Below are 22,598 nucleotides of genomic sequence, written 5' to 3'. Positions count from 1 at the left end.
GATACCCAAGCGGGACCTCAGCGGGACCTCCGCCGGAAGGCCGATGTGGAACCCGAGCTCGAGATAGAACCGAGACGCTCCCGAGACGCGTTGGCAAGAAGTGTGCAAGCACCGTTATGGCGTCGCGCAAGTCATTAGGGTACCCAGGCCTCGCTAGTATCCCAGGTCTCCATAGCTTCGCGATGGAGCCCGAGTCGTCGCGTGCCCAGGTTCCGTCCGCAAAGGCACACCTGCTCCATCCCCAGATCTGGCTCATCTCCGACGCCGCCTCGGCCCTCGGCCGCGAGCTCGCTCACGACGTCCTCGCAAAGGGTCATCTTGTCGCTCTGGGCTGCAAGCCAGACGCTATCCAGCAAGTCACCGCCGCCTTCGTCCCTACGTACTCAGACGCACGCGTCCTCGTTTGCGAGCTCGATCCACGCAACAGACCGCTCTGCCAGTCCGCGCTTGCCGAGATCCTCATCAAATGGAGCCGCCTCGACGTCGTCGTCGTGTGTCCCGTGAAAACCGTGGTCTCCGCTCTCGAGGAGGCTTCCGAATGGCATTTGCGCGACCAATTCGAGTCCTCATTCTACGGACCGGTCAATATCATCACAACAGTCCTTCCCGTCCTCCGGCGCCAGAAATCAGGTCATATACTTGCAGTCACTGGCATCGTCGGCCAAATGGGCACGCCTTCCCTTGGCCTTGTCTCTGCTGCAGTGCATGCCCTCGAAGGCTACACGGAGGCCCTTGCTTTCGAGATCGCTCCTTTTAATGTCAAAGTCACTGTCGTCGAGCCCCCGCTTGAAGCAGCGCTTGCCACTCCTGTAGCCTTCACCAAGCAGATGGATCACTACAAGAACACCGTCAGCGCAACCGTTCGCGCCTTGCTCTCCTGCAAAGACCTCTCGCCTGATTTGCTCGTGAAGGACATCGTCATTGCCATCATGAGTGTCGCCGGAATCGAAAACCCTCCAGCTCGTCTCGTCGCCGGCGCCGAGGCGATCGAGCAGACCAGAGACAAGCTACGCACAGTCAGCGAGGAGATCGAAGACATGCTTGAGGTCAGCTACGCCGCTGACTTGGATCCGCTCACTGATGAGCAGCGTCGCGAGCTTATCGGTGTCGATTGATTTTATCTCACCTCTGGTGATTTTTTACTCACTTCCTTGGCTGGTTCATCGCCATCTCGTTTAGATTTTCGTTTCTTTATGGCGTCTTTAGTTTTTGATTTACTGTATATTACCACCAATAGCTTTAATTTTACTGAAAAAGTTTTATTTAATTTGGATCCCTAATTAATGCCAAAAACTCCATATCCATATACTAATTATCCATACATGCTGCTATTTTTTTGTTGACGCTCTGCGCTCTAATAGTTTTTCTAGCTTTTCATTTCGCTTTTGTGTTAGAGATATGTCCTTCATATCTTCTGCTGAAGGCGCCAAAAAAGTCGGCCGTGCAGGAATAGTCGTCTGATCCACACTTATAGATAACCGGTGAGCAGCGTTCAGGATGAAGGCTGAAATCAGCACTCGATCCTCACCTGCAGATTCGAGAACATTACCAGATGCTGACGACGATAACACGTTTGCGGTCTGAGACGGTTCGTTAACTATACGACCTATGAGAACCAGTCCAGATACTGACGGTAGTGGAGGATCAGCCTTTAGTATCAGTGCACGGGAAAGTACGCCTCCTTCACAAATAGTCTAAAATAACACAATGAGCATTAGTATAAGCAGACAAATATTATCAGCAATACCAATTTCAACGCATACTGCAGTCATAAAAACCCGATTAAAAAATGCCTCGGAATTGGCATCAGTTGTATATCTTCAACAATGTTAGCAGCGTCTCTACAGCACAGATCAACCAAACTTACACCGATAAAATCGGTCCCGAAACCATCCATATAGGAATTTGATATACATTCACGCAAGCTATCGCACTCAGACTGCTGTCCCCAAATAGTTTCTCTCGTTGCACTGCCGCTGTCGGCACTGCAGTCTTTCGTTTCTTCGCTGCTGACGCCTCCTTCGTCTTCTTTGTCGTATGTCCCCAAAGTTGAATTTGTACCCCGCACTCTTCTTCAAAAACTGTGGCATCAATCTCGCCCGACCATATTTCGGCCTGCCTGCTACCATGCGGAGTGGACAGGCTCATCTTTCCTGATTCTGAACTATTGATTACGCGTATAGTCGCGTCGCGTTCGCCAGCCTCACAATAGAGCCCTAACCTGTATACCGTAATCCAATGACTAACACAGCCACATATGGCTGTGCATATTACTTAGGGCTAGACCCTAATTTTAGCAGTCACATCTTTAAATCGTTGGGAGCAACGCGACGCTGCGCCGAGTCAAGTCAAGCTTGCGAGCAAGTTCACGACTGTACCACCAGCAAAGTCAACATCAAATCAGTAATGGCACCCAAATGTAAGTGTTAACTAGACTAATTTGATACTTGAATGTTCAGATTGGGTGGATCTATTTGTGTATGAGTTCATATTTGGCTCTGAATTCGTTGGTTGCATGCTTTCTCGAGATCGATGGCGGCGAGAGTCGGATTTTTAAGTAGCTCGTCTACAGTTACTGCTCTCTTTGATAAGACGGTCAGATGTCGATTACACTATTATATTAGCGATACATTTTTTTTATTTCAGCGTCTGAAGGCATCATGAACGATGGGAAAGAACGACAAAGAAAAGAGGAATATGAACTCATACGCAAATTCATCTACCATCTGCAGAAGCATATACCAAGAGTAGAATGATATCTAACAAATTTCTTATTAGCATCTGCCACCTCAAAGGCTGTTGCCGCCAAGAAGGCCGTCGTTAAGGGCGTGCACGGAAACAAGGTCACCAAGGTCCGCACCTCGACTACCTTCCACCGACCGGTCACCCTCCGTCTCCCCCGTACACCTAAGTACCAGCGCAAGTCGATTGCTCATGCTCCGCGTCTCGACCAGTACAAGGTTATCATCGGACCCCACAGCAATGAGTCGACCATGAAGAAGCTCGAGGAGTCCAACACCATTGTCTTCATTGTTGACATCAAGGCCAACAAGAGACATATCAAGGACGCTTTCAAGAGCCTGTACAGCGTCGATGTTTCCAAGATCACCACTCTCATTACGTAAGTTTATCTAACACCTTAGTCTGTTAAGTTGCAAACTGTGAGTTTTGCATGCTAACTTATGTTATACAGTCCTACTGGCCAGAAGAAGGCCTACATAAGATTGGCGTCGGAGAGCGACGTTCTTGACGTTGCCAACAGAGTCGGTTTCATCTAAGTGGTTAATCATGGCTGAAAAAATTGGCTTGATTGGGATTCGAGTGGTAAAAAAACTTGTATTTATGTAATCTAGTGGAAAGCTTATAAACGATTGAGGCATATTTTTTTTCCCCCATTCACCCATATTTTTGTAGTTTGTATGCTTTTATATATAATAATACTCACTAATACTTGAGCGATCTTTCAGTAAACAATATATAAACGACTGCTGGACTGATATTTATTCAAGCTCTGAATATTCAATTTTTGGTCTGGTCACGTTTATTGCGTAGCGAACAGCTCTCGTGCGGCGGTGTGTCTGTAGGCTCTTCGTCGATCTCACATTTCGCCCGACATCTGCCTTTCTTTCTGCCATTGCTCAGCTTTCGATACTCTACATATTTGGCAGTTGCACCTGATTATCTGCATTCTACTGCTTTGAACTAAAGATCTATCGGGACACCTCAAGCACGGCGTGAAGATGACTGACTCAGCGATGGAAGTCGATTCCGTCCCACCCACAGATACACCCATCGTCAAGGCGAAGCCAGAGAAAAAGCGATTTGAAGTTAGAAAGGTATTCTAATTCTCTGTTTTTACTGCTTTTGAGGGTCTAGTTGCTAACTTGTATGTTGCTATAGTGGAATGCTGTCGCATTGTGGGCTTGGGGTAGGTCTCATCGCACCTTGATAGTCTACTACAGCCTATGCTAATCACCCTATATAGACATTGTTGTTGACAATTGTGCCATTTGTCGTAATCATCTTATGGAGCCATGTAAGACATAAGACGATCAGACTTTTGATTAGTATTCAGTACTGATTCTGACTCGGTGCAGGTATTGAGTGCCAGGCGAATCAAGGCAACGGCGATCAGTGTATGGTAGCATGGGGAATTTGCAATGTATGGCTCCTCTTTATTGATCTGATCCCTTTCTGCTCTTTCCTATATATTAACTTATACTTTTAGCATGTTTTTCATTTTCACTGCATTTCGCGATGGCTCAAAACGCGACAAGTATGTCCGCTCGATAACAGAGAATGGTATGCAACGCCTGCTTAGACTTTGATGAAAATGTCAGTTGTTAATTTTATCTTGATACAGGGAATTCCAAAAGTATGGTCACTAGAGTGGTTATGACCGTTACTATGCAGTATACATTCTCAATGTTATATGGAGTTTATGTCTGCTATTGGCCAGATTATCTAAACTACAAATTGTCTAGTTCACGTTTGAAATCTACCTCAATCTGGGGTCAGCAGCTAAGATAAGTAGCGCAACGTATTAACGTAATCAATTTATAAGAAAAGTATTCAAGATATTATAAACGACATCTCCCAAAAAAACAGACCTGATCAAAAACGCCTAAATGCCGTAAAATATACGCCTTCTCTTCAAACTAAAATGCGTTCATCTGACACTCTACTTTTCAATTTCCTCTGCAACCCAACGATCTAATTCGGTCCTTTTCTGGCCATCTACGTATGGTTCTAGGACCAGAAAGCGAGTGTAGTTGCCCTCGACGTCTTGCACGTTTGTCTCATACACTTCGACATCTATAACATCAGCTGCTGCGCTCGAGGCAATCGCGATAGCATTATCTTCAGTAGCGGCCTGCTGCGCTGCTAAAGCAGTCGAGTCTCGGTCGATCTTTTCGGCGTCTACAAAATGCTCAAATAAATATTTTGTGCACTGTGTCCACACCTGAGGATGGGAATAAACGCGTCTGACAATCTGTTCGCCGTGATCTTTGATTTTCCGAATAGTAGTTTCGGATGCAAGAACATAATGCGCCACCGGAACGTCTGTCCTCCCTATAACAGATGGCCGAGGGTCTGCCTCGCGTAGAAGGTCGTATGTAAATTTCACTGCTCCGTTTGTAGAGTTTGCAAACGGAACTACGGCATATGAGAGCTCCCCTTTTTTTAGCTCAGAGAAGCAATCTTTTGCAATATATTCAATTAGTATATTTTATCCTCTTTATAGTTCAGTCAGTACTGAATAATCATGCCTACCTGCAATAGTCTGCAGCGGAATAAACGAATATCTGTTAACAGGAGCTTCTTCACGCCCGAAGTGTTGAGTAACGGCCTGGCTGTCATCTTAGCAAAAGTATATTTACGTAGAGTATCTCATATATCACTTCTGCATACCTGCTGAGAATAGGTGCCGGGCGGGCCCAGATATCCGACAATTTTGGATCCTGCCATACTGTAGTTGTAGTGACTCGTCAGCTATGAGTATTGATAGTTTGCTGGCGATGTTCTGCCACCGGGTCGATATATAATGAATATTAACACAATATATAGGTACGTTTTAGGTTTGAGTAGAATCAGTAGAATAAATTGAAGCTCGGGAGAATTGGAGAAGATTTTTAGTCCCTTTTTCCATAAAAAAAATAGAATGAAATAAAAATAAAATCCCGATTTTCAGGGGTTGACTGACCACCTTCCACTGCTTGCTCAATCTTTCTCAACAACAACTAATAGCTTGCCTACGGACATGAATCCTAGGTTCGCAAAGATGTTGTAGCCTTAAAATCATGCGAATTTCTATTAATCAGGCTGGAGCGTCTAGAATTTTTCAGCGCCGCTATGACGCTATCTATTTGCGACAATCTGTCTCCAGGATACTACGAAATACTGCATTTCCGCTCACTAAAAGAATAGTACAGCAACAGAGTCAGATTTCTACAGCAACAGACCATCAGCAAACTATAAATATGGACTTGACAGATCAATCCGGATCAACAAACTTGACAGCGAAGGCCGATACATCTTATTATGGAAGTGATAAGCAAACGGAAGTGAGTTGTATACCTCAAAAACAACCGACTTGTACTATGAAGCCGTGAATATATAGGACTGACGAGTCTATTCTTTCTTAGATTGCGTCGGTATGTCTTGTACCCCAGTTTATTTGCCGAGAGAAATGGGAAGAAGTTTTGGGCTTGATTTCAAATAAAGACCAGGATGCCGACTCAATTCGGGATGCCATCGAGATTTGGGCATACAGCATTTTCGGTAGCAGATTCAGAGAAGCACTTGAGCAGGTTTTAGAGCAGAATGAGACAGCAAAGAACAACTTGCAGGAATTCTCACCAATCGATAAATCATTGGCAACCACATTACTACTGCAGGTCGCTGATAAACATGGTGCAAATGAGCTTTGGATTTTTTGGGAATGTATCAGAGCTTTACACCCTACAATGGGCAAAGCGTTTCAACTCTCCATACTACAGCCGTTTGCGAATGAGTTACGAAAGAGGCGAATGACTGCACACCTTATCGAGTTCATAGCTCGTGTTATCTCAGAATCTGGATATGAAGAATCTGCCAAGATTAAGTCACAACTATCCAATCGGCGAGCGAATAGGAGTCAAAAAAATCGATTTGAATGGACTGAGAAACCTTCGAGAATAACAAATAGGAAAGAGGGTGAGCTCAAAACTTTTCAGATGTCCTCTAACGATGACGTGCTTGATCAGTCTGAGTATTGCCTACCCGACTGTGCACATATTGCTGTCATGGCTATCGCCGATCGTGTTAGTCTGATCCCGTCGGAGTCGCATCTTTTTTTGAATTTCTTGTCATATACCGTTCTACCGAGGCAGACACGGTTCAGATATCGAACAGAAACCTTGGCTACTATTGACAAGTACATTACGCAATCTATGTATCCTGAGTATCTACTTGAGATGCTACGATTGTCACAGCCGTTAAGTACAGCATACGCAACAAAATACATAAAAGCTTTGATGACGTCTAGTCGTGTATCTCAACCGCTTGCGACAATGTGCGTCGATATTTTTCAAAGTGCGATGCTTCGCTTCGGCAAAGATACTGGCGAACATTTCAATCCTGATGTGTATCCTGAGCTTTTACAAGCGACTAGATTTAAATCTATCAACGCCGACTTTCTTTTGGATAAAATTTCCCAAATGATGATGCGGTCCAAATCTGGAGATCTTCCGAGTTCCACCAGACACAGATTTATTTCTGCCCTTGTAAGACGAGGCAAACTTGACAGAGCATTTCAGGAATTTGAGGTGTTCTATAAAAGCAGAGATCCCGAAAAACCCGGAGATAGTGCTATCAAGGGCCACGACGCTAAAGTATACTACAGCTTTTTTAATGCGCTCAAGTACCAAAATGCTGCTAGGCAAGCAAAAACTGGCGAATCATCATTAAACTCTACAGAAATGCTGGATCTCTTTAGGAAAGATAAAGTCCCTATCACCGATAGCTTGTTAACTGACTATCTGCATTCGATATCTCTCACGTCGTCAGTCGAGGAGTTGGTAATCTCCTATATCTCTATATTTGGAATGTATCCCCTGCGAGAGCTAGAATTGACAGATTTACTAGACGTGCACGAGGTTTTCGAGAATACGAAGATTGCTGAGATAATGGGCACTGGAGATAGAACAAAGGCTAGAAATTCTCATGTCGCTGTGAACAAAGCACTTGATCTCTTGGCTTCGACCGCGCAACATAACATGAGACCATCGCTGGTAACTCTAACCGTGCTACTGACAAAATTTGTTCGAGCCACAACAACCCTTCAGGATCTCCAGCACTTACGCAGCTCATATAATAGTTTCTGGGCTGCACTTTCAAAACTGCCAGATAGCGATATCAATGCGCTAATCCGCGGAGGAGAATTACCACTTGAGCGGAAGCTATTCCGCAAGAGAATGCGTACTCTGTTTTCACGGCAACAGATTTACTTGAGTAAATTAGTTTCACGAAGGACAAGGAAATTGTCAAAATATCCGACGTATCAGCCATCAACTTCTATATCAATCTGGGAATAGGCTTTTGTAATGATATAAATGTAAATAAGTATGATAGATTATAACATTCGTAATATAAACCAAATTGATATATTAAATGGACGCACATGTACTTCGACATAGCTGAATATGCCAACTAGCAACATTTGATGAAACCACTAGTCAGCAATCTTCTTTCATCTTCCTTTCCCTAATCAAATCAGTCTTGTAGACAGCAAAAAGATAAAAAGATAAAAAACCAAAGACTCAAGACATAAATCAAATCAAACCAAAACACGAAAGCAAAAGCTAACACAAAAGCTAACAAATAACAAGTATAACTCTTTCCTAATAAAAGCCCCCCCCGCCCCGATGAAACATAACACAAAGTTAAAAACAAATTGACCCATACCAATATTTAAAAAAAAATTTATATAAAAGAGGTTTCCAAGGAAACAAACCAACTACTAAATTCATATAACCAAATATTCGAGCAAGTAATATGACGTTACCAACCTACGCTCTCAACAACTTCATTACCACCATCATCTAAAAACGTGAATGGATCTTCGTCATCCAAATTTATACCGAAACTATCAAGTCCTCCAAATAGGGCATCAGAATTACCATTGATATCAATGTCCGCATCAATATCAATATCCATACTTCTGATCTCATCGTGGGATGTTGTACTTGAAATCATTTCATCATCATCATCATCACCAAAAATGCGGGCACCAGGTGTAGCACTCGCTGACGAGTTACCAGAAGCGAGGCCAGATGATATAATGATGCCCGAGTCGTGAGGCTCGATAGTGCTATGGCTATACGAATGAAAGGCTTTTTTAGTGCTATGAGGTAGCTTGTTGTGCGTGACTGTGTGAACACCTTTGCGGACGAGTAATTCTCTATTTCGAATAAATTCGGCTTCAGCATCTTCTTCATAGGAGTTCTTCTCAGCCGGAATAGTGATTGAAGCTGGTTCCGAAGAGCTGCGGTTGAATGTATGAGGGCGGGGAGATAGTATCGGTGTCGCAACTGCAGCTGTAGTAGTGGCTGCATATGACGCAGAGTATTGAATGGAAGTAGAAGTCGGAGATGAAATGTTGGAATGAGTCGATGAGGCAGTGGATGCGGTCGGCGACGGGATGCCAAAAATGGAGTGGACAGGATCTTGTGAGGTATTGTTGATGTTGACGTTGATATTGCTGCCGTTAGTATTATTGTTGTTGTTATTACTGTCATTAGAAGAATCATTTGAACTGGTCGAGGCAGACATCGAAGCAGACATCGACGCGCCGAGGTTTGGTTTAAGGATAGAACTGTTGAGTAAATTACGGCGCGCGTTCCGAGCGTCTTCGCTATTCCCACCACGAAGCTGTCGCACAGAAGAGGTATCGATTTCTGTAGCAAAAAGCATGTCATCTTCTTCGTCATCCAAGCTGGCAAGACTACTTCTTCGGACCTCCATGCTTTTTTGCTCGTAGGGGTTACCGTCGCCGGTAATGAGCCGATGGATCATTTCCGAGATTTCAGACTCAGCGCGCTTCGATGAGTCATCGTCGATGAGAATACTAGATACTCCGGTTGAAATTGTCGAATCAGAAAAGTAAGTTGTCGAGGTGGACGATGTAATTGAGGAAGTTGTTGAGCTCGCGCGTTCGAGACGGCGGCGGGAGGCGGCCGCAGCTGCGATGGCGGAGGCGTTGGTCAAGGGCGTAGTCTGGTCACTCCACCAAAGACCCGACGGCGTAGCCGCGGGTAAGGAGAAGACATCGGGCGAGAGGATGTCGCCGACTTCGAACGACGACGGCGTACTTACGCCTGAGGACGACTGTTGCTCGACCCCGACGCGCGTGAGGCGTGGGGAGAGTGAGGCTGAGCTAGTGGCTGGTGAGGATACAGCTGGGGCTGAGTTTGCCGTGACAGGAACTGAGACAAAAGTGGTTAGCGCAAAAACCCTATAACCAGCAAGCAAATCTTCTTCTTCGGCCAGCTGATAGTGATCTGTAGGAATAATAGAACAGAAATTGGTTAAGATTGAGGAGAATAATGAAGAAAGGTAGAGGGCGTAGCGGAACGGAACAAAGACAGACGGTGGACGACGTGGAGCGGTTGAGCGGATGACTGCAAGACCAGGCGCCGAGTCGCTGCCCAGGTGGAAGGTATGCACGAGAGCAAATGCAAAGTCAGGGCGACGACACAATGACAGTAGTCGAAAAAAATGAAGCAACCGTGCTGAAAGAGCTTTGAGGGATGAAGGGCTATGCTGAGGCAGGTGCACACGGCGGAGTGATGGAGCAGAAAAAAGGAAAAAAAAGGCCTACTGATAAAGGCATACGCAATATATAGCGCGAGCGAGCAGCGTAGACATAGCAGCGAGACCAGATAGACAAAAAATTGAAGCAATTGTAAAAAACAGTAAACAGGCGCCGAGCAATGAACAGAAGCAGCGGAGGTAAAAGAAGAAGAATGCGTGCTAGAAGTGAGTAGCGGATAAGTAAACACTCACGTTTTGCGCGTCGACGCTTTTTCAATGCAGCGGCAGCGGCCTCGGCGGATCTGTCTGGCGAGACGTTCGAAGAAGAGCCCGAGATGCCGGCAGAGAGAGCAGCGGCCGCGACCGAGGAAGGGTCTGTAGAGGAGGACACAGAGCCGGCCGCAGCGGAAGGAGAGGGCACGACTCTGTCCGGCGAAGCGCGTTTCTTTGCCTTTGCGCGGGAAGCCGATGGACGAGGAGGCAAGGTAATTGTTGATGAGCCAGAGAAGATGGAGGAAGCTACGGAGCCGAGGACGCGGGCGCTGAGGGGTGAGATTGGTGCCGGAGTCTGAGCAGGTGCAGGAGCAGCCGGCTTAGGAGCGAGGGTCGGGGGCTTGGGCAAGATCGGGCGCAGCGCCGGCCGTGGAGCAATGCGAGGATTTGCGCTGCCAGCGGCGGACTGCTGCGCAAGAGGCATTGTGTGGAGATGTCAGAGGAGGGGAGGAGGGAAGGAAAGGATGCTTTTTGGGCAGGCTGAAGAAGGGCAGAGGCCGCGATGACGCCGACCCCGGTGGAGTGCCGCTAGATCCACCGTCTGCTGAGTGATTACTTATGTAATACGAAAGCTGTTTGCGGGAGTCAATCTCCTTTGATGCGAATGCTTGCGTTTCTACGGGCTGCAGCAAATAGCCAGTCTTTAGATGTTACTCTCCGCGTTTGTCCTCCCTTCTCAGGAATAATAACCTGCCCGCCGTTATTAACGACTAATGCCATGCCAGAAATCTCTCCTCTAATCTTATTCTTAGTGTAGGGTTTATTGTAGGGTTAGCTGAGTCAGCCTTCAGGCGCACTCCCAGCTGCAGCTCTTCGACCTGCGAAGGAACAGGAATCTACACTTTCGCTCAACCTTCCACCAGAAAACTTGAAGAATGGTTGTCGCTCGATCTCTGTTTCTCGTGAGGCCGTACGCACGGCTGCTCATGTCTGCCAGGCGAGGCAATTGCCTGGCGCGATATCAGTCCTCCATGCCTCCTCTATCGAAGGAAGAGATTATTGCTCGCTACAAACACAAACTCGACCGCGTCATGAAAGAGTACCTTTCTCCTTCGCTCGTCATAATCATCGGCTCAACCACTAACTAGCTATTGTGTAGAAAAGGTGTTTCTTCTGTTGACGAACTGCGTGAGCACTTCAGGGAGGATATTATCAAGGTTCGGGAATGCGAGAGAGTACCCCCCATTACAGCCACTTCTCCATCTTCTGCCTCTTCTTCAGACTCTTTCACCGCGTCACCTTCCTCTCCACCAGCTGGCGCTTCTCAAATTCCTAAGATACCCAAAACAAAGCCAATTAAAACGCTTTCGTCCTTTGTCGACGTCGACAAGCTCTCCCAGCATACTGCAGCGAACGAGATTGAACTTATATGGCGTGCCCGCTTTGCCAACGATCCCAGCGCTCTCTGCGCAGTTCTCCCGGCTGATGCCTTTCAACGTATAAAAGCCACGGCCAGACAGTATCCAATGTTCATCCTCCCGCTTCCTCGTGATGCAACCGACGCGCTCGAGGCCGTGTCAAATCCCGACGGCGCCTCAGAAATCCAGTTTGTTCAATGGACCTTTCCTGAAGCCAACACCGCTCACTGTTTACTCACTTCTTTGCTCGAATATAAGCTGCACACTGAGTTTGCGCGTCCTCACACTACCCTCATATTTCATGCCGAATTAGCGGAGTCGCATGGTCTCGTGTTCCTAAACGGCACGGTCGAGCGCGACATGAATATCTCGGCTGCGGACGCCCAATTTCTTGTCATATCTCTACAAAAATTTTATAATTGTGATCCTCGTGCGGAGACTGAGCCGTATGCGCGTGAGAAGGCTCTTCGTCGCCGCCTACTTCTTGAGCTGTTCAAGAAAGGCGAGGGATTTGAAATTGCCGATCTCATCAAAGAAACCCAAATGGCAGATTAACTCCAGTTCTTTGACGACTTTTTTTCATCACTTCTTGTACATACTATTCAGAGGAGTTCATATTATTTATTATAGAATTAAAAACCATATAGCTCTATTCCATAGAACGCTTGCTGAAACTGATAAAGGAATATGGCTGCCCAATCAGTTAGACCTAACCCATACTTCTCCTTGTAAAACATTTTTCTGCGATCTACTCAGCGCGGCTGGAGTGCAATTATTTTGGACTTTCTACGCGTATTATCCTCAGTAATATTGGTATAGATTTGCTTTTGGGACCTGATTCTTAATTGTCAAAGTCCAGTATTTATCTTAAGAGTCTATAAATCTTTACGTTCTTCGTCCTCTGTGTATATATAATCATTTGCCATGGCGCCCTCAGCATCCGAAGAGACAGACGCGGAGAAGAATATTCAGATCTGGAAGATCAAAAAGTGAGTGTTTTCTGTATTTTCAGCTATTTTGTACCTATCGGCAGCTTTTTGGTGTGGCAGAGATCATCTAGTCACTGTCAGACAAGCTGAATAGGCGTTCAAAGACCGGTAATGCTAACATGTGATTTAGACTCATTAAGAGGTACCAAATCTTTTCTATTGCTATTTTGCATATCTTGAATATCATCTGCCAGTTTGAAATTATATTCTCTTGATAACCGGAATTAGTTGGGCTAACGCAGACCAATAGTTTGGAAGCTGCTCGGGGTAACGGCACATCTATGATCTCTCTAATTATTCGTGAGTTTCCTCTCTATTTTCTTGGATAAAATATGCTTTGGTCAAGCTTCCAATGAAAGGAAAAATAAAAACATTAACATTTCCTTCATAATAGCCCCACGATCTCAGATTCCACAAATCGCCAAGATGTTGGCAGACGAATATGTAAGTCTAATGCTCTCACGTTTGCCACCCTTTCCGACGCGATTCTAACTATACCCTCTACAGGGAACCGCCTCCAACATCAAGTCGCGAGTCAATCGCTTATCCGTCCTCAGTGCTATCACATCTACCCAGCAGCGTCTGAAGTTGTATAACAGAGTGCCACCCAACGGTCTTGTTATTTACTGCGGTGAAATCATCACCGACGAAGGTAAAGAGCGCAAGCTCAATATCGATTTTGAGCCATTCAAGCCCATTAATACGTCGCTTTATCTCTGCGACAACAAATTCCATACCGAAGCTCTTTCCGAATTACTCGAGTCAAACTCCAAATTCGGCTTCATCATCATGGACGGTAACGGTTCCTTGTTTGGTACTCTCTCAGGAAACACGCGTGAGGTTCTTCACAAGTTCACCGTTGATCTGCCAAAGAAGCACGGACGTGGTGGTCAGTCTGCTTTGCGTTTCTCGCGTTTGCGTGACGAGAAGCGACACAATTATGTTCGCAAAGTGGCTGAAGTTGCCGTTCAAAACTTCATTACAAACGATAAAGTCAATGTCACCGGTCTGATTCTTGCCGGTTCAGCTGATTTCAAGACTGAGCTTTCACAGTCTGACATGTTTGATGGCCGTCTACAGGCCAAGATCATCAAGATTGTTGATGTCTCGTATGGCGGTGAAAATGGATTTAACCAAGCTATTGAACTTTCGGCTGAGGCGCTTTCCAATGTCAAATTTATTCAAGAGAAGAAACTCATTCTCCAGTATTTCGATGAGATTGCTCAGGACACTGGCAAGTACTGTTATGGTGTCGAGGACACTCTCAAAGCGCTTGATCTTGGATCTTGTGAGACTGTAATTGTGTATGAGAATCTTGACGTTATCCGTTACACTTTGAAGAGCTCAACTGGAGAACCTGTCGTCACTCACGTTTCCAAGGCGCAGGAAGCCAACTCTAAGGAGAAGTTTTTGGACAAGACCACTGGTCAGGAAATGGAGATCATTGAGGAGCAACCTATGATTGAATGGCTTGCTGAGCACTATAAGGAGTTTGGAGCTGCTCTCGAATTTGTTACCGACAAATCTTCTGAAGGTGCTCAGTTCGTCAGAGGGTTCGGTGGTATTGGTGCTCTTCTGCGATACAAGGTCAACTTTGAGCAGCTGGCTTCTGATTCAGAAGATGAGTACTATGACGACGACGACGACATCTAAATGCTTCTCTAAAATGTTAATTCGAAGTATCTCGTTTGTTGTGGCGACATTTTTTTGGCGCTCTCTTTTCTGCTTACTGTTTGAATGGATGGGTTTTGATTTTGCCAAATTAGATAGCAGCCTGTCTTTTGCTTGCCTTTTTTTTTCCCCATTCTCTTTTTCTTTCTTTCTTATCTTTCCTTGCAATTAAAAAATTTGGGTTTTCATCTTTCAGGCTCGGTTGTCCTTTTTCTTTCTTAAAATGTTTAGTTTAGTATGTATTATTGTAAAGGAAGTGAATTTTATCAGGGTGATGTTTGTATAGGTTTATTTCTTTCACTGAAAGCTCAAAGTATAGTATTTATCAAACGTACGGGTGTAGAAATTCGAAATTTTGAAATGGCTTTCCTAGAAAGAATATCTGAAATCGGGATGATCATCACCCAAATCATCCCAGCTTTGCAATCGCAACTCGTTGGCTGCATCCGAGTCACTCTGCTGATCTTTGCGATGGTTACGCCATTTTAGATACAGTACATTCACTGCAGTGGCAACGGTTCCTAGACAAAGGATACCTACACAAGCAGCTTTTCCGATTCGAAAGTCATGAGATTCATTGCTAAAGGCTTGGTTTCCTGCGATACCGATCGCTTGAGCAATACTATTTACCAGAGCCAAAGCCGTAGCGCGACGAGTGAAGCCTATCAACACTACCTGCGTCCAAATAATGACTAGGACCACTGTAGGATATATACCGGCAGTGAGAATACAGGCGCCAAAAAATTTGACTTTCTCATTAGACACGACTAGAAGGAGAACGTATCCGATCATGGTGACGAGGTAGCAGCCAACCATGAGACTTGCTCGCTGCTGAAGTCTATCTGCCAGATAACCGAGGGCGATAAGTGAGACGAAAGCACACGCATAGCAAATGCAGCTGAACAACTGCGCACGCGCTGAGGAGTATCCTAGAGTGGTAATCAATGTCGGCAAGAAATTCTGAATAGAACTAAGAGCGAAATGAGTCACGCTATAGCAAATCGTCAATAGCCAAAAATGAGGACAGAGTAGCGTTGTCAGGATTTGCTTCACGCGAATTTTCGCATCGTCTGGGTTATGTGTTGCGCGTCCTCGCTTGATGGCGTATTCGAATTCTTCAGTTGAGAAAATCTTTTTAGAAAAGAATGTGGGACGCGATGGGATATCGGGGAGCACAACAGCTACAAAAAAGCTGCATGCGATAGGTAGAATGCTATAGAGAATGATGTTAAAATGCAATAAATAATAGAGAAAGACAAATCACAAGAGAGTCGATAGATACCCTTCAATTATGAAAATCCATTGCCACGCATAATGACCAGCTTTGAACGCCATATCCTTTTCGATACCGTAAGCAATCAAGCCGTTAAAAGAACTAGCAAGAGCTGAGACACTATAAAAGATTCCCGTCCGAAAGGAAATCTCTTCGTAAGTGTACCAAAAGGACAGGTAAAAGAAGGCTCCTTGAATCATTGCCTCCATTGAGCCAATTGTAAACCGGATACCGGACACCTGTGCATAATTTTTCGCATAGGAAAGGCTGTGCATGAAATCAGTACGGAACTGCCAATAAGTCTAGGGAAGGAGGGGAGCACAGTACACACCAGATTGTAAGAATTCCCCAAAGTAGCATCGCGACACTAAATTGATAAGGAGGCCTGAATTTGCGAATGAAGAGAGTTCCGATAGGCTGGAAAACAATGTAGCCAATTAAGAAGTAACTGGAGATGTTTGCGTATTGAGAGTTTGAAATTCCGAGACGCTCAGTCATGCCGGCAACTTTTGCGTTTGCGATATCAGATCTGTCCTGTTATGATTATAATTTTAGATGATGCTGGGTTTAACAACGAGAATATGCTAGGATAGATACCATGCTTGAAAAGAAATAAATCAAGGAAAGAGTAGGAAGGACAATCATATCTAGCTTGAGCAGAAGCTTACGCTGTAATTTTGGATCGTAGTCGCCCGATTCTTTGAGATTAGTTCCGAGGTTTTTGTTGGATGGAATCTCAGTCTTTTCAAAAATTGAGTCGGCATCCTCGACAAACGCCATATCCAGTGGCTTTGGATTCGAGTTGTCAGCCTTCGCCATGTCAATTTGCAGTATATGTATACAATAAACACACAAAGGGCAGTAAAAGAGAGGCGTAAAGTAGGCCAAGTGCGGTATTCAGAGTACAAGGCGCGGAGTAGGTATAATATAAAAGTCGTCAACGCTAGTAGGTATTGACGACCCCGCTTTTCGACTACATCGCATGAGCAGGAAAAGCCAAAGTTTTTAACTATTCTGAGTGTAGATTCAATGAGCCGGAGTTAAATTGAGGAGCGCAGAGGTCAAGGAGTGAAGGACAACAATAGAGTATCATTTCCGCGCTCGCGAAAGTGGGGAGTGTGATTGAACAGGGCTAAATCACCCGATGCAATCAGAATCAATGGTCGACACCCGAGCGCAGCATCTTTTTGGCCATTGATTGACTAAATCAAAATATACATATTCAGCAGAAATACCGAGAGATATAGATATACAGAGATGGAGTATGCTCGGAAACCAAGACTTTGATATACGTAAAGCCATGCGGATGCTCGTCGTGGAGTTAGTTAACTCAATATAGCCTAAGTCTCCGATTATGAAATTTTCTGATTGCACCGCAGCCTCTCTAATTGTCAGCTAAAAAAAAAAGCTCATCTTTTGTGAAAGTAGACTATGGATTCAAAGAAAATACATTGTGGAAGGGGCCTGAACACTTTGACTCGTTATATCATGATGACTGCATTAAAATAATACAAAATACTTAATTGTTATTTTATTAAGTAATCAATTACTTAATAAAAAAATTAGATAATCAGAAACCGCATTGAATGAGGCTCAGAGCAAGATTATCCAATCTCATCCTCAGAACAATACTAAAGAGTTTAGCAGAAACTGTCAACGGAGACATTGTACCTATTCAAAAAGAAAATTTATTATTTAGACAAAATAGACAACTTATGAAATCAGGCCGACCTCGAGTCGTCTTCTCGCAGTCTCGCTACTCCAGCTCCTCCATCACTTCTACCGCTCGTCGACGCAACGCAGCAATGGCAGCGCAATACATTCCCGAAATCAACAAAGTTCACAATCAAGAGTCCCCTTTGCTAGACTCACTCGTCACTGAAACCTCCGCAGCACAGAATGGAACTGCTCGTAGCTGCGAGGGCTTGATTCTGGAGGGCCAGCTACCGGTCCTTAATCGATCTGCGCATTCTCAATTCTTGCAAATTCCACTCAAACTCGCACTGCCGTCGGCATTCACAGGCCTTGATGCATCAAAGCCATGGCTAATATACTGGCCTTTGCAGGCACTCTCTTTGATTGATCCAGCCAGTATTCCGCCAGATTATTCTGCGCGCGTGTCGGCTTCGATCTTCGCATGCATATCTGACACCGAGGGTGCGATTGGCGGCGGCAACGGGCAGATTGCGCATTTGGCTAGCACATATGCTGGCGTAAATGCGCTCGCAATTTCCGGGGATACTAAAGCATGGCAGGCTCTTGATCGAAATAGGGTCTACCAGTTTTTGATGGCGATGAAGTGCGATGACGGTGGGTTCCGAATGCATCATGGAGGAGAGGAGGATGTCAGGTATGATAGTATGATGATAGCACGGAAAAGGTTCACCGCTAATATTTTGAATTCTAGAGCAGTATACTGCGCACTGGCGACTGCAACATTACTAGACATAATGACGGAAGAGCTAGTGCAAGGCACCATAGAGTGGGTATCGCGATGCCAGACATACGAAGGTGGCATCGGAGGCGCTCCTGACAACGAGGCTCATGGAGGATACGCGTTCTGCGGACTGGCTTCACTGTGTCTGCTAGGTAATCCACTGGAGGTGATACCAGAGTACCTTGACTTAGAAAATTTTGTTCGATGGCTCTCTGCGCGACAGTACCAGCCCGAGGGAGGCTTCTCAGGCCGAAGTAATAAACTTGTAGATGGCTGCTATAGTTGGTGGGTAGGTGGATGCTGGGCGCTGCTGGAGGGAATAATGCCATCGCTAAAGATGGGATGGGTGCCGCTATGGAGCAAGGCTGATTTACAAAAATATATATTGTGCTGCTGCCAGTCGCCTCGAGGTGGACTGCGCGATAAGCCAGGGAAGTACGTATTTTGTCAGTTTATACCAAATTGGGTTGCAAGTGCAAGTGTCTAAGAAGAGCTATAGATCTGCAGACTTTTACCATTCCTGCTACGTTTTGTCCGGACTGTCAGTTGTTCAGCATCGCTATAGGTATGTCGACGGCGCACGGGAAAAGACGCTTAGCAACTGGTCGCTGAGCTGGGACTACTCTGCCGAAGACAGTGCCGTGGTGGAGGTCTCCGTCGAGAACCAGATCGGGGCCTTGAACCCAGTGCATGTGCTGCCGTGGGGTGTAGCGGAGAAGATGCACGATTTTTATGCTGCCTACAGATGAGATGAGTTCAGACGAGGGTTAGAGTCGTCACATGTGTGAGCGAGCCATGTGGCCCTTCAGTCATTAGTTGTACTTCGACGAATGTGATCAAACGAGCAGACGATTGAATACAAATGACGACGACGATGACGAAGAAGGAAAACAAAAATTAAGAGTAGAAAAAGAAATACAGTAAAGAGTAAGAAGAATGGTAGACGCGCATTAACCTAACCCGATGGATCATATAGCAACGCGTCGCCGAGCCGAAGCAGATAAACAGATAAACGAAGGAGTTAGGATGAAGACAGAGTACGCGAATGAGCAGAAGAATGTAGGATTGCCTGTCTTGTCCTTGTCGACACCGCAAACGAGAGAGAGGAAGAGCAGCAGCGAGGCTAGCAGACCGATGCGCGCTCGCTACAGCTATCGCAGCCCTAAGCCTCGGTATAATCTTTACCAACCTTCAGAGGAGTCGCCAGACAGCCAATGACAAGCTGCGACAACGAATGATAACCGAAAAATTACAAATAAAAGTCAAGCAGAATATCCAGATATTAAGCAGCAGCAGCAGCAGCATTCGCAACAAGTCTTGGGTAGTCTTCCACGCGTCGCCACAAAACAGGGAATTATTCCAAATCGGGAATAGCGCGAGCGGTGCAGCACGAAACTCGGTGGCTTTGACCGCTGTGCTGCGTCTTTTCTTTCCTACTCTCTTTCTTCACCACATTCTCTCTTTTACTCCTCTTCTATCCCTCTTCTACTCCTCCTCTTCTACCTCTCTTCGTGCCAATGGATAAGGAAAAGAACGACTACTCCGTAGAGCTCCCCGACCGGCCCGCGGAGTTTGACTCTGCCGGCTCTCGTGGCTCAAAGAAGGCCGCCGCCCTCGTCGCAAACTCGCCCCTCATCTCCATCTTCAGTTACTGCGGTGCCTCTATCCTCATGACCACTACAAACAAATACGTCCTCAGCGGATACTCGTTCAACCTCAACTTCTTCCTTCTTATGGTCCAGGTGCGACCCCTTCATATCCTTGTTTTCTGTGTGCTCTACGCGCGCCTTGGCTAACGCGTCTCGTATAGTCGCTCGTCTGTGTCGCCGCCATCCAGCTCTGCAAGACCATGGGCTTCATCACCTACCGGGACTTCAATTTGGCTGAGGCCAAAAAGTGTATGTTTTTCTTTTCAATTTCTATCCAAGCTATTCTTGAGCGCATTCGTCTCGCGCGCTCTCCTGAAACCTGCTAACCGACCGACTTAATCAAGGGTTCCCCATCTCGACGCTCCTCGTCGTCATGATTTACACCTCATCCAAGGCGCTACAGTACCTTTCTATCCCTGTCTATACCATCTTCAAGAACTTGACTATCATCCTCATCGCATATGGCGAAGTCCTCTGGTTCGGTGGCTCCGTCGGCGGCCTTGCCCTCTTCTCCTTCGGTCTCATGGTCCTATCCTCGATCGTCGCCGCCTGGGCTGACATCCGTGGCGCTATCATGTCCTATGGCTCCGAGCAGGATGCCGCTGGTAGCATTGCTACACTTAATGCCGGATATCTCTGGATGTTTATGAACTGCCTTTCGTCGGCTACCTACGTTCTCGGCATGCGTAAACGTATCAAACTCACAAACTTTAAGGACTTTGACACCATGTTTTACAACAACCTGCTCTCCATTCCCATTCTTTTGTTTTGCTCTCTTGTTCTCGAGAACTGGTCGTCCAAGAACGTCTCCGATAACTTCCCCGAGGCACACCGCACCGCTCTCATCGTCGCCATGATCTTCTCGGGCCTCTCGACCGTCTTCATCTCCTACACCTCGGCCTGGTGCGTCCGCGTCACTTCCTCAACCACATACTCGATGGTTGGCGCTCTCAACAAGCTTCCTATTGCTCTCTCGGGTCTTGTTTTCTTTGATGCACCCGTCACTTTTGCCTCGGTCTCGGCTATCTTCATTGGTTTCCTCGCTGGTCTCGTATACGCTGTCGCTAAGATCCAACAGGGAAAGAAGAATCAGTCGCTTCCTATCTCCGCACCCGGCAACAGCGAGCGCAAGGACTAAATGGTGACTCTATCTTATTTTTTCCTTCGTTCCAGCTGCATTTTTGCATTGTGTTCGTGTGTATAAGTGTCGAAAGAGAATATATGATGTTGCTCTGTGTGTGAAAAAGTGTTTGGAAAGATAAGCATAAGCAATTAGAGGGTCCAGGATTTTTTACTATTATTATTTATTCTCTTATAATGATGACAATATGTGGGTTGACAAGACAATTCTTGTGTCGAGTATGATCAACTTTGGAAAATAAGAAGGAGAGTGCGACAGAAAGAAAAGGCATTTGGTTTAAATCAAAGTATCCTTGTCATTTGTATGTAATATGTTTTTGTTAAATCTAAATTCTTATCAATTCCTTTTTTTCCATGTAACTAAAAATTATATCTTAGCAAGCTGGACCGATCTCGAAGAATGTCGTACGCTCGATTCTCATCAAAGCAGCTTTCTTATGTGGAAAATTGAATTCCTTCAACTTTGTAAAGCCATGCTGAAGCAGATATCCAATCAACTTTACATTGTCTGCTCTTGGTTCAAGAAAGACGTATCGAGTTCGCGGATCCTGCAAAAAAAGCATATGCACTATTGACGTTAGCCATGCGCGGACAATGTGCGGACCGCGCAGGTTTTCGTTGCCGACTAGGAGATGGAAACCCATGTCGTAGGCACCCACATCGCCATCGGCGTAAGGTGCCAGATGGTCCTCGAGAACGTAGTATATCTCTGCAATATAAGTATTCAGTATGAGAGTCTCAATGGGGATTGCGTAAACCTACCAGTATATAGAAACCGCTCGCCGTCAAGGGTCCCGATAATCTGTGTGATATGTCTATCTTTGTCCATTTTCTCGATATATGGCCGATGTACGACTTCCTTGTCGCCTTTCATACCCCAGAACTTTGCTACGCGATCGTTATTCATCCATTGCGAAAACGCATCCACATCTGCCTCATCGTGTTTTTGCAGCGCGTGCAGTTCAAGCATTTTGCCCAACGAGGGAATGTATCGCGCGTATCTATTGACCGGCAAATGTACAGGACGCACAGGGTGTCGTACGGTTGATCCGGCGCTGGATTTATCAGTTACAAAATATGCCGGAACATTTGCTGTTGTAGGACAGTTCAAGATCCAACCTGACAGCTCGCCTTTTGCCGGGATTGCTGCCTGGTAGAAGACTGAGCGGGGACAAAAGATGCGGTCCTGCGGATCGGTGACTACCAGTGAGTTTAGCTGCGAATCATCGATGATAGTCGAGGACGATAAGTTGACCTCAGTGATTTGAGGATAAAACTGAAAGATGCTGAAAAGAGCCAGCCAAAGATCAAATAAATCAAACGAGCCAGGAAATTCTAGAGTATCTGTCTCGGAAGAAAAGGAAAACTCAAGCAACAGCTTGCTCTTGACTTTCAATACTAATCTGATCTGAGATTTGTTCGCGATAGTCGCGACAACGATCTGACCTGACGGCAAACGCAAATCCTCCAAAGTAGCAGCATTATCGCTCGATTTATCCATCATGTTGTAGCTTG

The 22,598-nt window shown here is 45.6% G+C and overlaps 13 protein-coding genes across 13 annotated transcripts; 8 read left to right on the top strand and 5 right to left on the bottom strand.

Moving 5' to 3' along the window:
• Positions 1–1,267, top strand: V2V93DRAFT_372588 (uncharacterized protein). The gene has a single exon (XM_066910777.1). The coding sequence runs from the start codon at positions 117–119 to the stop codon at positions 1,113–1,115; it is 999 nt and encodes a 332-aa protein (XP_066764725.1). The 5' UTR covers positions 1–116; the 3' UTR covers positions 1,116–1,267.
• Positions 1,239–2,178, bottom strand: V2V93DRAFT_372587 (uncharacterized protein). The gene is made up of 3 exons (XM_066910776.1): positions 1,868–2,178; positions 1,764–1,818; positions 1,239–1,694 (listed from the first exon to the last, which is right to left on the bottom strand). The coding sequence occupies exons 1-3, from the start codon at positions 2,146–2,148 to the stop codon at positions 1,329–1,331; spliced, it is 702 nt and encodes a 233-aa protein (XP_066764724.1). The 5' UTR covers positions 2,149–2,178; the 3' UTR covers positions 1,239–1,328.
• Positions 2,179–2,358: 180 nt separating this feature from the next.
• Positions 2,359–3,403, top strand: V2V93DRAFT_372582 (60S ribosomal protein uL23). The gene is made up of 3 exons (XM_066910775.1): positions 2,359–2,419; positions 2,779–3,121; positions 3,194–3,403. Exons 1-3 carry the CDS (start codon positions 2,407–2,409, stop codon positions 3,276–3,278), a joined length of 441 nt encoding a protein of 146 aa, XP_066764723.1. The 5' UTR covers positions 2,359–2,406; the 3' UTR covers positions 3,279–3,403.
• Positions 3,404–4,577, top strand: V2V93DRAFT_372578 (uncharacterized protein). Its single transcript, XM_066910774.1, has 6 exons — positions 3,404–3,836; positions 3,901–3,928; positions 3,986–4,036; positions 4,098–4,162; positions 4,229–4,302; positions 4,364–4,577. Exons 1-6 carry the CDS (start codon positions 3,741–3,743, stop codon positions 4,386–4,388), a joined length of 339 nt encoding a protein of 112 aa, XP_066764722.1. The 5' UTR covers positions 3,404–3,740; the 3' UTR covers positions 4,389–4,577.
• On the bottom strand, positions 4,521–5,648 carry V2V93DRAFT_372577 (Prephenate dehydratase). Its single transcript, XM_066910773.1, has 3 exons — positions 5,413–5,648; positions 5,275–5,350; positions 4,521–5,202 (listed from the first exon to the last, which is right to left on the bottom strand). The coding sequence occupies exons 1-3, from the start codon at positions 5,467–5,469 to the stop codon at positions 4,682–4,684; spliced, it is 654 nt and encodes a 217-aa protein (XP_066764721.1). The 5' UTR covers positions 5,470–5,648; the 3' UTR covers positions 4,521–4,681.
• A 67-nt stretch (positions 5,649–5,715) lies between these two features.
• V2V93DRAFT_372574 (uncharacterized protein) lies at positions 5,716–8,139 on the top strand. The gene is made up of 2 exons (XM_066910772.1): positions 5,716–6,065; positions 6,147–8,139. Exons 1-2 carry the CDS (start codon positions 5,802–5,804, stop codon positions 8,073–8,075), a joined length of 2,193 nt encoding a protein of 730 aa, XP_066764720.1. The 5' UTR covers positions 5,716–5,801; the 3' UTR covers positions 8,076–8,139.
• On the bottom strand, positions 8,096–11,311 carry V2V93DRAFT_372573 (uncharacterized protein). The gene is made up of 2 exons (XM_066910771.1): positions 10,546–11,311; positions 8,096–9,965 (listed from the first exon to the last, which is right to left on the bottom strand). The coding sequence occupies exons 1-2, from the start codon at positions 10,988–10,990 to the stop codon at positions 8,542–8,544; spliced, it is 1,869 nt and encodes a 622-aa protein (XP_066764719.1). The 5' UTR covers positions 10,991–11,311; the 3' UTR covers positions 8,096–8,541.
• An 80-nt stretch (positions 11,312–11,391) lies between these two features.
• On the top strand, positions 11,392–12,670 carry V2V93DRAFT_372570 (ATP11 protein-domain-containing protein). The gene is made up of 2 exons (XM_066910770.1): positions 11,392–11,605; positions 11,666–12,670. The coding sequence occupies exons 1-2, from the start codon at positions 11,442–11,444 to the stop codon at positions 12,477–12,479; spliced, it is 978 nt and encodes a 325-aa protein (XP_066764718.1). The 5' UTR covers positions 11,392–11,441; the 3' UTR covers positions 12,480–12,670.
• A 23-nt stretch (positions 12,671–12,693) lies between these two features.
• V2V93DRAFT_372568 (polypeptide release factor) lies at positions 12,694–14,949 on the top strand. The gene is made up of 5 exons (XM_066910769.1): positions 12,694–12,913; positions 13,044–13,055; positions 13,164–13,213; positions 13,308–13,357; positions 13,421–14,949. Exons 1-5 carry the CDS (start codon positions 12,849–12,851, stop codon positions 14,564–14,566), a joined length of 1,323 nt encoding a protein of 440 aa, XP_066764717.1. The 5' UTR covers positions 12,694–12,848; the 3' UTR covers positions 14,567–14,949.
• On the bottom strand, positions 14,760–16,847 carry V2V93DRAFT_40120 (major facilitator superfamily domain-containing protein). The gene is made up of 5 exons (XM_066912583.1): positions 16,711–16,847; positions 16,455–16,646; positions 16,189–16,391; positions 15,867–16,124; positions 14,760–15,797 (listed from the first exon to the last, which is right to left on the bottom strand). The coding sequence occupies exons 2-5, from the start codon at positions 16,635–16,637 to the stop codon at positions 14,954–14,956; spliced, it is 1,488 nt and encodes a 495-aa protein (XP_066764716.1). The 5' UTR covers positions 16,638–16,646; positions 16,711–16,847; the 3' UTR covers positions 14,760–14,953.
• Positions 16,848–17,662: 815 nt separating this feature from the next.
• On the top strand, positions 17,663–19,043 carry V2V93DRAFT_326427 (terpenoid cyclases/protein prenyltransferase alpha-alpha toroid; the record flags this gene model as incomplete). The annotated part of the gene is made up of 3 exons (XM_066907529.1): positions 17,663–18,207; positions 18,265–18,729; positions 18,794–19,043. 3 exons carry the CDS (start codon positions 17,663–17,665, stop codon positions 19,041–19,043), a joined length of 1,260 nt encoding a protein of 419 aa, XP_066764715.1.
• Positions 19,044–19,612: 569 nt separating this feature from the next.
• Positions 19,613–21,428, top strand: V2V93DRAFT_372557 (uncharacterized protein). Its single transcript, XM_066910768.1, has 3 exons — positions 19,613–20,036; positions 20,105–20,192; positions 20,288–21,428. Exons 1-3 carry the CDS (start codon positions 19,812–19,814, stop codon positions 21,079–21,081), a joined length of 1,107 nt encoding a protein of 368 aa, XP_066764714.1. The 5' UTR covers positions 19,613–19,811; the 3' UTR covers positions 21,082–21,428.
• V2V93DRAFT_393840 (GNAT domain-containing protein) lies at positions 21,239–22,587 on the bottom strand (the record flags this gene model as incomplete). Its single annotated transcript, XM_066912503.1, has 3 exons — positions 21,239–21,792; positions 21,846–22,283; positions 22,530–22,587. The coding sequence occupies 3 exons, from the start codon at positions 22,585–22,587 to the stop codon at positions 21,458–21,460; spliced, it is 831 nt and encodes a 276-aa protein (XP_066764713.1). The 3' UTR covers positions 21,239–21,457.
• Positions 22,588–22,598: the final 11 nt, after the last annotated feature.

Source organism: Kockiozyma suomiensis (assembly GCF_038497685.1).
Source record: "Kockiozyma suomiensis strain NRRL Y-17356 unplaced genomic scaffold V2V93scaffold_10, whole genome shotgun sequence".
Lineage (NCBI taxonomy): Eukaryota > Fungi > Ascomycota > Lipomycetes > Lipomycetales > Lipomycetaceae > Kockiozyma > Kockiozyma suomiensis.
This window is presented reverse-complemented; position numbering and strand designations above follow the sequence as displayed.